At 38.1% G+C, this 14,405-nt stretch overlaps 1 protein-coding gene across 6 annotated transcripts in view; it reads left to right on the top strand.

The window, feature by feature from the left end:
• Positions 1-283: 283 nt before the first annotated feature.
• ROCK2 (Rho associated coiled-coil containing protein kinase 2) overlaps positions 284-14,405 on the top strand; it is a 137,982-nt gene continuing 123,860 nt past the window's right edge. For all 6 annotated transcript variants that reach the window (XM_088841190.1, XM_055400435.2, XM_088841189.1 and 3 more), the window contains exon 1: positions 284-901. In XM_088841190.1, coding sequence (XP_088697316.1) covers positions 761-901 — 141 coding nt within the window. In that variant the 5' untranslated portion in view covers positions 284-760. The remainder of the gene's footprint in view (positions 902-14,405) is intronic.

The raw sequence follows: 14,405 nt of genomic DNA, 5'->3' as shown, positions 1-14,405 counted from the left end.
CCAGCAAGGCGGTGACCGCGCGCCGCCTGACCGTTTGCCCTGTGAGAACTCAACAAGGGGAGGGGGACACAGAGAAGGAAGGAGGCTGAAAAAGGAGAAATCCGAAGCCAAGCAGACAGGAGGAAACGATAAAAAAAAAAAAAAAAAAGCCACACGAGGAAACGGGCGTGAGGAGGCGGAGGCCGGCGGGCGGCGGCGGCGGCGGCGCGCGGGGGGCGGGGCCGGGAGCGCGCGGGGCGGGGCGAGCGCGGGGGCGCGCCGCCAGCCGCGGCCCGAGGGGCTTGTGGGTAGCGGCTGCGCGCGGCCGGAGACGGGCGCCGCGCGGGAGTGTGTGAGGGGCGCGGGCGTGCGGGGCGCGGGCGGCCGCCGGCGCTCCTGGGAGCCGGCTGGCCGCGGCAGTAGTTGTCGGGAGCCCGGGCTTCAGCTTCCCGGATCCCCCAGAGGGCGGGACAGCCCCCGGGGGGCCCGGCGGTGGTGGCGCCACTTCCCCACTCCCGCCCTCGGAATCCTGAGGGAGCTCGCGGCGGAGGAGTGGACCGGGCGGCGCGAATCTGACTGAGGGGCGGGGACGCCGTCTGCTCCTCGCTGCTCCCGGGGCCGGGCGGGCCTCCCACAGCCCCAAGGCCCCGGGGCGCTGAGCTCGAGGCGGGCGGTGGGCCCGGGCGGAGCCCCGGCCGGAGCCGGTGGTTCGAGGGCGGCGGTAGGCCCCGAGGCCGGCCGGGCCGGAGCGCGGGGAGCGGAGTGCGGGCCTGGCGGCGGCATGAGCCGGCCCCCGCCGACGGGGAAGATGCCCGGCGCCCCCGAGGCCGTGTCGGGGGACGGCGCGGGCGCGAGCCGCCAGAGGAAGCTGGAGGCGCTGATCCGAGACCCTCGCTCGCCCATCAACGTGGAGAGCTTGCTGGTATGTGGCCGGGGGCCTGGGAGCCCTCCCTGATGACCGCTCGAACCGCAGATTGCCCCGACTGCCCACCCCTCTGTGCCCACCCAGCGTTGGCGGCGGGCGGCGGGGGGAGGTCACGCCCCACCCTGCCCAGCTTCCCGGCAGCCGGGGCCCGGGTCGGGGAGACCAGACAGTTCTGCGACCGAGTTCCGGGAGTAGAGAGACCCACCTTGGATTCTTCCCTTCTGCCTCCTGGAGCTGGTGTCACCTGCGGCTGCCCCGTTCTTGGAGCTTTGGGAGGAAGCACCCCTCTTTTCTTTCCCTTCTGCCTTTTGGGTCTGGGGGAGGGGGTCGGGTGGGGAGATCTGCTCTCCATCAGACCCCAGGCTAGCCCTTCTGAAAGAGCATCATGCTGCCTGGGGACGCGCGTCGGAGCAAGAGAGAAACCCGGTCGCTGTCCCTACGGGGAGTCCTTACCTGGGGTACATGACAAAGAGTTCAGTCTGAAATCTGGTAACAAACACACGGCCTGAAGTTTCCATGTTTCCAGTTGTCTGTGAACATTAATCGTTACAATTCAGTGCATTCCAATTTCTGTAAGTTTAATTTCCGCGATTATTGCCCAGGAGCTATAGAATTCACTTGAGTTGTAGTGTACTGTCAGTCTCTCCTTTTCATTGTGTCTCTTTCCTGAGATGGCCTTGGAGATCCCAATTAATAGCCACGTAAAGTCTGCTAGTTGGCTTTGTTTAAGAAAGGAACAAGATTGATCAGAAATGCACTGTAGAATGCTTACTTATTTCTTGCTTTTGTTAGGATAGACTGTTGTATTTTACAGACTCTTTGATTAGTATGCAGTAGAGATGCATTTATGGGAAAAGGTGTGGGGAGGTGTAGGTTTTTATCCTGGGGAGGAGAAAAAAGTGAAAAAGATGTGCTGGATGTTAAATTAACTCTGGACAACTAGAATTTGGGTAGGTGATCCTTGGATCCTTTAGGTATTTCCTTCCAGAATGCCTGTTCTACTCCCCAATAGGAGAAATCTATTGACTATATGATGAGAAAAACTGTCTTCTCCCTTTCCAGTGACTGACTGACTTTCCTTCAGAAGCTGTTGGTTATTCTTTGAGGTTTCTGGAATCATTTGCCGAGTGACTCAGTACCGTTTGGCCAGAGTGCAGGAACTGACTAAAGAGTGTCTTTCTGTACAGTGCACATAATGTAGTGATGTACTGTGTCAGTAATCCTTTCACTGATTTTCATGTCAGTGTGTTGTTTCATGTTTTCATGGGAGCATGACATTCTGATAGTGTTTCAAAGTCTTCGACTGGGGATAGGGTTGGTTACATGAAGGGCATAGCTTTTCCTAGACCAGAGCAGAGACTCTGGGCTTCACTCCCAGCATTTTCACTTTGGTATTTTGCTAGCAAAACTGACCTAAGGCCAGAAAGTTCAGTTAAAAATAGTACAGCAAATCTCAAGTATTCATCAGGTTCATATTCAACCTCAGATAGAAATTTTTTTACACTTTCATCTCTTAGGCTTTACTGATGTTAATTATTAGGGTCATTGTGAGCTTGAGCCTAAGCTATTTATCATCATTCATTCTTTTTTATTAAAGTGTTTTCTAAATTATTAAAATGAAGGCTGCTTTTTAAAAAATGAAGCATTACACATGCTCAGTAAACTGCCTGGTCCATTCATTTATTGAGTGCCTAGGTCAGCCAAGATACTTTACACCTTTATTAAGGTAACATACTGCTAGTAAGACATCACATGCTGCTGACTGGACAGATTTCATCCTTGCTGTTTTTAGCTGATTAACTGTTATGGTTCTGGATTGCAATAAATCTTATCAGGCCCAAAATTGTCCTTTACTCTTTGAGGTTGCTGGTGTTTCTACTGTAGAATGACAAGCTGAAGATATTTTTTAAAAAACCATGTTATTTACAGTGTTAGCTTTAAACATGTATATTTAATTATATCAAATAGTGGAATGAATTGCTTTTTAAAAATGTGGTAATGCAGGAGACATGGGTTTGAAGATTCCCTGAAGTAGGAAATGGCAACCTACTCCAGTATTCTTGCCTGGAAAATTCCATGGACAGAGGAACTTGGTGGACTACAGTCCACAGGGTTGAAAAGAGTCAAACACAATTGAGTGCCTGATTGCGCACACAGCCTGTCCATACATAAAATTTACTGTTTTAACCATTTTAAGTGTACGCTTCAGTGGCATTACTTACATTGGCATTGTTGTGCAAATATCACCACTATCCATCTCCAGAACTTTTTCTTCTTTCTGAACAGAAATTCCATGAGTTAATTTTTTTAAAGTGTTATAAAAACATATTTCCTAAAATAATTGTGAGGGTCACTTTAAAGATTTGAAACCTTACTGTTTAACCTTCATTGTCACAATTGATCATTGTTTTACTGTAAATGGTATTTCTCTTGATTTTGTTATAGAAAATATTAATATTTTTTCTTTAACAGAAAATTTAAAGTAATATGATAAAAACACAGTCACAAATCTTACTTATTTTGGAACTTAGTACTACTTAAAATTATATACTGCCTAAGGTGACAAAACTAAGAGTTGAAGTATACCAGAAGTTACTGTTGTAATAGTTACTATTATAGGTACTGTAGGCTAGGCCTTGAAGTTAAAACTGTTGGGAAAAGTATTCTATGAGATAACATGTAAAAGTGCTTAGCTCAGTGCTTGGTACATAGTAGTGCTTATTAAATTTAGCTCACTTCTCTGTGCATTTAGCATATTTTTAGGTAAGTGCTTTTAATTTCCTTTGAAAAGGAAAATGGTTCTATTGGCAGCTGTTTCTTGCTATAAAATTTTGAGTGAATAACATTATGTTTTGAATTTGCCATCAGAAAAGTGCTAGCAGTCACCAAGCGTAGATAGATCTGAATTCTAAGACTGTCAGTACAGAGACTAAAGTGTCTTTTTTCTCTGCTGCGGCTCATTTTAAAGAGGCTTTATGTGGATCCTTCAGATTAATCTGAAGAGCATATATCCCTTTTGTGGTTGCAGATTTTAAGTTGCTAGGTGTTACTTCAAAACAGAGTTTTGAGAGAGATTTGCTTCTGTAGTATCTGCCCTGCGCGCCCCTCCCCTCCCAGGGAAGCATCTTCAGTAGTATGCTTTTTCATTGTTTGAAAGTTCTGAGTATATACCCATGTTTTGTTGTCAAGACTAAGCTTCCCATACTGTTTACCCAAATATTACGGTAAAAAGAACTGTCCTTTAGTGTTGTGCTGGAGAGATGTCTTTCTAACGGTTTGTGCATTTGTGCTTTGATTTATTATTTTAAAGAGTAAATGATTATCGTAACCCCTGGGATTCAGGCTTGGGTAGTGTTCCATTAGGCTTGTGTTGATGGGAAAAGGTGATTAAAAACTTAGGATTTTCAGTAACTTAGAATACAAAACACTTCATTTGATTCATTTTTATTAAACCTGTAAACTATATGAAAATATTTTTTATCACAGTGGTTTTTGGTAAAACTTATTTGAAGTAACATCTGTCCTGATCTGATGTTACAGTATTTTAGGTGGTTTATCTCTCTTGGAGTAAATAATAATAGCTTCCCCTGGAGAAATATTGGGATTTCCCAGGTGGCTCAGTGGTAAAGAATCCACCTGCCTTGGGTCGGCCAAAGCCCCTGGAGGAGGAAATAGCCACCCACTCCAATAATCTTGCCTGGAGAATCCCATGGACAGAGGAGCCTGATGGGCTACAATCTATGGGATCACAAAGAGTCGGACACGACTGAGCTACTGAGCATGACCCTCACTTATCTTTTTAGAAAGCATTTGGGTCGTGATAGTTTGCAGTTCTGTGTGTGTGAGAGAGAGAGAGAGAGAGGCAGACAGACAGAGATAGACTAAAAAGGAAGTTTTGAGATTCACTTTTGGTTCATTATTGGTAAACTTTTGGGGAATGTTTATAACTTAAGTCCTAGAATGTTTATATGGTTTGTTGTTTCATTCTGGTAAGGTATGGGTTGTTTAGGTCTGCCATCTAGAGTGCTCTGTAGGTTTTTTTTGTTTTTTGTTTTTTTTTTTGGTTATAAACTGATCACTTAGTACTCAACATCTAATTTCCTTTATTCTCTAAGAGTTTCAGATTTTTTAAGTTATAAAGCAGTTGATAAAGATTTTCAAGAGATTATAGACGTGGAACTAAATTTTAACACTTCATTGTTGGGGTGATTTTTTAAGCCAGGGAAATGTAGCGGAACTGTTTAATACTTTAGATAGAAATGGAGCAGATCCTGGTTGTCATTACCTTAAGTACTCTGATGTTTGTGATGAGGAATGACCAAGTATTGTCATATGTACTTCTTGTTTTTTGACTTTATTTGATGGGCAGAATACAAGCTCTAATAGGATATGGGTCATTTTTTTTTCTTCCTTTTGCTGTATCTTGTAATATTTGTTGAATAAACTAACAAATAATGCTTATTTAAGTAATGGACGTGATAACCTATAGAAATAGATCCCTGCTTGAAGAGATATTAAAGTATTCCCCAAGTAAAAGTTGTGATATTAATATATGTTCTTGTCACTTATTTCTTATCTATCTATAGGAAGGAAGATAAGTGAACATGTATATATGCAGAGGGGTTGCATTTGGGTTGTAGAATTAATTGGAAGTCAAGCAGGAGAAGTGAATTGTGATTTGAATATTTTCTGAATTGTGCTTAGGCAATTTGTCTTGGAGAGTATTTAAGCTGATTTTATTCAGTGTTTTAGGTAAGATAAAAACAACTTCTGAGGGCTGAACGGCCTTTATCATGTTCTCCTACTCTTTAACTTCTCTTCTGGTTAAACATATCCAGTTCCTTCTTATGTACCTAGGTGATGCCTGTGTTTGAGACGGCCTTTCATGAGTTAGGGCAGATAAAATGCTAGTGATGTGTTCACAAGGTGAAATTCCTTAAAGTGGCATATTGGCTGTTGTTAACAGTAAGGCAACATTTGTTAACAGAATTAAAAACAAAGCAAAAGGGCATGAGAGATTTTGATCAGGATTTAAGAGTGTTATTACAAGTCACTTTGAATGACTATTTTGAAAAACTTTCAGACAGTATCAAGCATTCTGATTACTAGCCCCAGCCAACCACTGATTCTGTTCTGTTTCTATGAAGTTTTCTTTTCCAGAAATTCCATACAGACAGAGTCACACAGTATGGAGACTTTGTTCTGGATTCTTTCACCTGGTGGTGTTGAAAGTCACTTAGTCATGCCCGACTCTTTGAGACCCCATGGACTATACAGTCCATGGAATTCTCCATGCCAGAATACTGGAGTGGGTAGCCTTTCCCTTCTCCAGGGGATCTTCCCAACCCAGGGATCGAACTGGGGTCTCCCGCATTGCAGTCGGATTCTTAACATCTGAGCCACAAGGGAAGGCCTTCTTTCACCTAGCATAATGTTTTTGGGCTTCATGTATGTTGTGGCATTTATCAATATCTTGTTCTTTTAAATTGCTGAATAATATTCCGTATACCACATTTTACTTAGGAATTCACCTTAATGTTTTTATTTCTCTTGACTAGATTTCAAGAAGTAGGATTGCTTGGTCATGTGGTAAGCTTATGCCTAACTTCTAAGGCGTGAACAAAATGTTTTCCAAATTGGCTGCACAGTTTTACTTCCCACCAGCAATATATAAGGGTCCCAGTTTCTCTGCATCCTCAGAGAACACTTGGTGTGGGGTTTGTGTTTATAGCAGCTGTAGTGCGTTTTACTAATGACAAATGATGGCCGAGCTCTATTTCATGTGCTTTCTAATTTTGCTTGTTCTTTTGATATTTTGCTAATGTATCGTGAGAATGGTATAGTAAATGAAATATAATTTTGTTTACCACACGTGAATTTTAGTGTTGAAAAATAGAATGTAGATACAGATCAGAGCCCTTTGTAGGTAAAATTATCCTACTATGTCACCACCTGAAAGGCCTAATTAATACAAGGCTCGCAGACAGTAAAGTGTCTGCCTACAATGTGAGAGACCCGGGTTCAATCCCTGGGTCGGGAAGATCTCTGGAGAAGGAAATGGCAACCCACACCAGTACTCTTCCCTGGAAAATCCTATGGACGGAGGAACATGGTAGTCTACAATCCATGGGGTCGCAAAGAGTCAGACACAACTGAGTGACTATACTTTCACTTTCACTTTCTTTTCTTTTTAAAAGAAAAAACAACGAAACCTTGTTATTATACTTTTTCTTCCAATTAATGAATGAGCCTTGTTGAACTGTGCAGACCCTGTGATGGCAGTCGAGTCTCTCCTAGTTGGGTCATTTCTAAGCTAAAGTTGAAGTACTTCTGACGTAACATACGGCTTTTAAGTGGTTCTCCTTTCTGCTCTGTGCTCATCTTTCCTTTTTTGATTATTTTGAATATCTTGAAGTAAGCTTATAAGCATATTTCTCTTTTATTGGAACCAACATTCATCTTTATACATTTCTGTTTTACATAAAGATTAGGAAACAATTCTTGGTATCAGTAACTTGGTTCCTATGAGGGAAGGATAACTGTTGATGTTTAAAACACTGTATATTATGCTTACCTTTGATTTTTACTTTGAGTACTCATCTGAATTTAACAACAGATACAAATGTTGCCTTTTCCTGTTTGTAAGTGGCTTTGGGTATTGATTTTGGGGATTACATTATGTGCAGAGTCTTGGAACTTAATCAAAATAGTGTTCTTTCTTTGCAGATATAATAGTAACTGCCTTATTTGTGCATTCTGTATCAGGATATGACCCTACTCTTTTGCCTTGCTTTTCAGTATGATTCCTTTAGAAGTGGTAAAAATATGCTTATTGAAATTGAAGTTTTCCTTTTAGCTTTAGTTTGGATAATTTTTTTTTTTTTTGAGTTTGTATCATGGATAACTGCACATAGGACTTTTCTGAGCAGTGAAGGGAAAATTTAGGATTATTCTTTTAATCTTTAAGATGCTTTAAATATGTTAAAGATGAATTTAAAAAATTTTGGTTTAGTATTCATTTTTCTCAAAGAAAAGTGCATTAGCATGGTTGTCATGAACTTTGAGGCCTGTAAAGTGTAGTGAAATGTGTTTTTGCATGTTGAAAGCCTGTAAAAATATTTACAGTATTGAATGTCTGAACAGTATGGTTTTGAAAAATGCCTCACTTTTTGGGGATAACTTATAGAGTTATAGTTTGTTGCACTTTATTGTGTTACATTGTGGATAAAGTGCAGGTTGAAATTGAATAGTCAAAAATGGTGTGTTATGGTTGATTAGTTTGCTTTTGTTAAACGAGTTAAGATTTAAACATTTTTTTCTTTATGGTCCATTAGATTTCATCAAGTGATGGTAACAGGTTGTATGATATAACCAGCATCTATGGGAATTAGTAAAGAATAGAGGGAAATATATCAAAATTATGATTTTCTTTCAGGGAAGTGAGATACCAAGTCAGAAACTGGAAAAAGATAATGCAAAATGTAGTGTTTAATGTTAATGACAATATTCCATCTATTCTAAATTTAGGAAAATTTGCTTGGAGTTAACAGAATATTTGGAGTGCTTTTAAATATCTAAAGCACAAATTTTGAATTTTTGTATTGGCTTTTCCACGATTTCCCAAATATAATCACTGAAATTAGTATGCAAATGAAATAACAGATTTTTCTCTGAACTTTAAATGCATGATATGATCCTATATTAGTTACATTCAGCGTGAAACAATATTTTTGTTGTTGTTTTACATTCTCTCAAAAAGATACTCTTAAGCTTTAATCTAATGCATTGAAAAAATTTCCTTACTGGATTAAAATAAAAATGAAAATATATACATATATCTGGCAATTAAAAAACTTAATACCAGCATAGTGTATTTAGTTAAGATTTTTCTAATCTGTGTCTGCTAAAGCCAATAGCTAAGGCAGTGGTTTCCAAACCTTGTTACACATGGGACTCTACTAGAGAATTTTACAAATATTGATGCCACCTCCACCCATTCTGATATAATTGGTATGTGATGTGACCTTGGGATCAGGAGATTTATAAGTTCCACATCTGGTTTTCAAATACAGGAAAGTGAGCTGAGAGGTGCAATATTCACAGGTTGGCAGAGGGGCCACTGGGTCCAAAATGTATCTCAGAAAAGGAGAATTTTCTTTCTTCTTTTATATCTGTGGCTCAGAGAGGCTTCAATGAAGCCAGAAAGTCAGAATTATCTGATGAAAGTCAGAATCACAGTTAAGGTGCTTGGTGGAAATGGTGTCAAGATCTTCTGATGTAGATGACCTGTAGTAAGGCCAGGAATTTGCATTAAAACAAGCATCTCAGTTGATTCTGATGCAGGTTATCTGCTGGTCAAAGTTTGAGAAACATTGTAGTGTTGCTTCTTATACTGATTGGAAAAAAGCAAAAACCAATGGTTGAGATTTCTGGCACACAGAACTGTATATGTGAAAAATGCTGGCATATGGAGAGATGCCATGTTTTCTGAAATACGAGTCATCATATTTTAAGTTTTTTTTTTTTTTTTAAAGAGCTCCATGGGAATCAGACCAATGTTTTTCTTTTTCTCATTTTAGAAGAAAATTCAATTTGCTGAGATTTTCTGAAGGGAGAGTCAGATAAGATACACCAAATAGAAATGATAAAAAACAACATTGTGGTAAAATATACACAATACAAATTTCAGTGTGGAAATGTTATAATTACATTACATCTTACTTGTCAGTGGGAAATACAGTTTCCAGAGACTTACTGTCCTAGAAATATATAATTCTGATGTTTTACATTTAACAAATGATGATGGGAAAATAGGGACAGTCTTTTTATTCCTTGATTTAATTTAGGAAGAAAAATTTCACTAGAAATGTATGGTCCTTCAGAGAATGGCACCTGAAGCAGGATGGCATATGTCTGTGATTGTATCTATGTTGAAAAAATAGTAAAATCATTCAAAAATTTTGTTTACAAGGAAGCAAAAATAATTGTAAAATATTCAAGCCTTTATATTAAACTTTTGAAATTTTGCTTTCAAAGCAGCCTTCAAAGTTGTTGGTTACGTTAATAGTCACAAACATGTTACTATTTAGATTCTTAAAAATATACTTTATTTGCAATTATTTCTTTTCACTTCATTTAAAATTAGAGAATTCCACATGATTCATAGACAGTGGATAAGGTGTCCATGTTTTTCACTCACTTAAATATTTGTATATCACATTTCCTGCTCTTAGGCCATTTTAATTTTGGTGGTTAAGGGGTATATACTGTTTCAAATTAAAATTTGCATGTGTTGATTCTTGTGATAATAGTAAAGCCGTTAGAGGTATAGCAGTTACGATTTTTTAAATCTTTTTTTCATATTTGAAATCCTTGGCAACTCACTTGTTGTAGATTTTTATCTTGTGGCTAAAAAACTGCATCATTGTGGCCAAAGGCACAATTAATTATTATTTATGAGTCTAGGGTGATACATAAGTATCTTTAAAGCCTTAAATTTTGTAACAGTTTATCTTTTAAGATGTATCCGTTCTTTCCAAATGTTTACTGAATAGAAAGATAACTATAAACCTGAAACAAATCTGGAATTGGGTGACTCTTCCTTCACTGCCTAAATATATCAGTACTTCTGCAGTTATCATTGGAAGTTTGTTACATATGATTTAGTAACCTTTCATTGGAAGTGTTTTCTGGATTTAGAAACATTTTACAGCTAGTGATTAGAATCCCTATTCCATAACACCTCAGTATTGTGTTGCTTTCTAGCATTTCTAAATACTTGACAAAATGCAATTTGAGACTTCATGATTCTTTATTCCATATTTATGCCAAAAAAATTTCTAGGTTGTTATTTCTGACTGTAGCTTAAATGGAATGTATAATTCGTGATTGCAGAATTTAAAATTAGAGTATGAATGTGTTTTGTTAATGTTGTATTCAGGCTAGTAAAAAAAATGTCACTAAAGCAAGATATAGCATTATAAAATAATTAGATAACTGAACTAGAGGATTTTGCTGGTAGTTCTGAAAAACAATTTCTGCTGCAAGCATGTATTTTGTATAAAAGAGGAAGCTGTAAAATTACAAATTTTGAAGACATTGCTGAAAACAGGTTTGTTTTTCACTTTTAAGATATTTCCATAATAGGAAAACACGGATGTTATAAATAAAACCAAATTTAGAACTAATAAGAAACTAGTATAAAATTAGCTAAAATTGGCTTATGAAATTTCCTTCAGAGGGAAGTAATAAAGTGAAACACTTAAGTTTTTAAGTACTGATTTGAAGAGGGGGGAATTGTGGAGAGGGGATTTTAAGTTTTAGGAGAAGGAAGTTTTGTCTTTCAGGATGATATGGAGAATGTAAGTCCCTGGCATAGTGTTTTACTTTACTTCTTGTTCTCACTTATAAACAGGATTTTTCAGTTTGGTTCAAGTTTAATTTGTGAAATAAGAAATAAGAAAATTTTAAACAGTGACTTGCTTATTTCAAATTATTTTATGTAAGTAAAATTCCACTAAAATAAGTCCATAAAATGAAATGTGTTTAACCTGTATTCATAATATGAAAATACAGGTGAACTTTTTCCTTAAGAATTTTTTCTGGTCCAAGGTGGTAAAGATGGAAAAAAATGAAACAGCTTGATTATTTTCATGGGTATTTTTAGAAAAGAAGCAGAGTAGTGTAATGGAAAGAATACTGGGTTTAGAGTCAGAAGACTGATGTTAATAAATTAGGTGTTTCGTTAATTATCTTTCTATCCATGAGTGATAAAATTTATGTCTCCATCCATCTGCCTCAAGGAGATGTGAATATTAAATCCAGTGAGAAACTATATGTGCTAGTGTTCTGTAAACTGTACAGAACTTTAGCTTCTTTACAGGCAGTTGAAGAACTATGTGTAAAACTGCCTGTTTGTGTATGTCTCTGTCTTCAAAAGGGTATGTATATACATACAGAATCAGTCTCTTGATGTTAGTTAGCCAGCTTTTCCCACAAAGGTAACACATTAATTTACACATACTCAATTCTCTGAAGTATTAAGTCTATGAATGAAAAGCATTTTTATCTTTTAATTTACTGAGGATAATTAATTTCCTTGGGTGAATATTTATATTCATTTTTTTGATTACTTTATTGCACTGCAATTGTCACTTTTTCCTAACTAATGTTTATTCTTTTTCAGTAGGTATGATATTGAACATCAAAATAGTCTGGCATTCTTATGTAAAATTTCAGAAATCCTGACATAAGTATGTAAGGAAGAGTCATGACAGAATTTTTAAACCATTGCATTATTCACTTGCAAAAATGTTAATTATACTTTACATAAGGTTTATAGGCGCATTTGGGTTGTACCAACAGTTCTTAACTATGGCTTGAATTTAGCAACTTTTGGCCTGCATTTCTTAACAGAGGTTAAGTTTAGGAACAGGTGTGAAGTTGCAGATTACCAGTGTTCTGCCGTGTTACCTCTGATACAGATTCTGGTCTTTAGGCATACCAGGGTAATTATTAATTTATCATGTAGAAAAATATACACCGGTAGCGTAAAAGGATATGCTCATTCTGTGTTGAGGGCCACTGTAATCAGTAACTGATTTTCTTGGCTCATGTAATTTCAAAGCTGATTTTGGGATTTAGGATCTGGTAACAGAGCTGGGTCTTATTACATAAGTCCATTGTCAACCATTTAACAACCTCATGAAATTGGAATTTGTATTTCTACGGGCTCGCAAAACGGAATTGGTATCCAGGCAGAATTGAAATGAATATTGGGAGAGTTCTGTTGGTAGCCACTGTTACGGTGATAAATTATACATTTTCTCTGTTGTAGCATTTATGAATTAGAAAGTGGATTTTATCTTTTTAAATTTTTTTGAATTTCAGTGTTTTTCTTAGACGTCTTCAGCATTGACTTTTTTATTTTGTGGTTGGGCTCTGTGCTTAGGTGCTTATCTGTCTGTCTCCATAATAGGCAAAGTCTTGAGGTTTATGGCTCACAGATGGTGGGCTTCAGGGGATAGAGGCTTATCTGCAGAGATGTGAAAAGGAAGAGAGTGAGCAGGACCAGACAGTCATCCTTTCAGCAGTAACTGAATATGTTATGTTCTTTTATGCTCCTAGCTTTTTTTTCTACCTGGATCTCTCCTTCTCTGCTTGTGTCAGTTTACAAAAAAACGAAATAAACTTCATTTTTTAACTTCAAAAGTAACACGTCTGTGTAAAAAATTTAAAATGATAGAAGTAAATGTAAATTTTTTTCTTAGCCGTCTCTTTGACCACCACTTTATAACACATCAGTGTATCACTTTCCCTTTTTCTGTGCATGTATCATCATATTGATATTTCATTTTTCCCCCTTACATTAAAAATATACAAATATTTACTAATTTTTAAAAACCAAAATGCAGCTATCCTATGTCTGTTTTCTGTATTTGATTCCTTTTCATTTGTTTTGGAGGTTGTCCAGTCAGGTAGTTCTTTTCAAGAGGTGTAGAGTATTCTATTATCTGCATTTGATATAATTTATTTTACTATTCCAATATTGATAGACATTTAGGTGGCTTTCTTCCATTATAAAAAATGTTGCAGTGGACATCATTGTAAATATTTTTGTGCATGTGTGTGAATATTTTTATAGATTTCTAAAACTGGAATTATTAAAGTGTGTGCAGTTCAAAATTCCAAAATAATCTTTATTGCTTATCAAATTCAATCCTTCCAAAAGCGATGAGAATACATATACTCCCATGTCTTTGGTAGGCTGAATATTGTCAGCCTTTTATGTTATTTGCCAATCTTGTAGGCGAAAAAAGCCATTACCACCCTTTTTAAAATATGTATTTCACTATTTGATTACTGTGAGAGAAAAAAGTGAAAGTGTAAGTTGCTCTGTAGTGTCCAATTTTTTGTGACCCCGTGGACTGTAGCCCACCAGGCTCCTCTGTCCGTGGAATTCTCCAGACAAGAATACTGGAGTGGGTAGCCATGTCCGACTCTGCGACTCCATGGACTATAGCCTGCCAGTCTTCTCTGTCCATGGGATTTCCCAGGCAAGAATGCTGGAGTGGATTGCCAGTTCCTCCTCCAGGGGAGCTTCCAGACTGTCTCCTGGGTTGGCAGGTGGATTCTTTACTGCTGAGCCACCTGGGAAGCCCTAGTTTTGATGGTAATGGGGGCATAGGTGCTTTAAAGATAATTTCATTTTTTCCTTTCATTTTTATTGACATGTGATCAACCTGCAGTACTGTATAAGTTTCAGGTGTGCCACATAATGTCTTGACTTACATACATTGCAAACAGATTACCATAGTAAGTTTAGTTAGCATTCATCACCTTATGTAGTTAATATAGTATTCATTTTTATGTCTTTCCTCAATATCTGGCACAGAACCTATAGTACTTAGCATGTGTTTAAGAGGCTTTATCAAATCGTTAGTCTTACTCCCAACTGGTAGTTTATATGTGAGGTTTGCTGCCTCCTTTTGTGGAGGAGAGA

This window comes from Moschus berezovskii, chromosome 11 (genome assembly GCF_049115385.1).
Source record: "Moschus berezovskii isolate FMDL1 chromosome 11, NW_MosBer_1.0, whole genome shotgun sequence".
Lineage (NCBI taxonomy): Eukaryota > Metazoa > Chordata > Mammalia > Artiodactyla > Moschidae > Moschus > Moschus berezovskii.
This window is presented reverse-complemented; position numbering and strand designations above follow the sequence as displayed.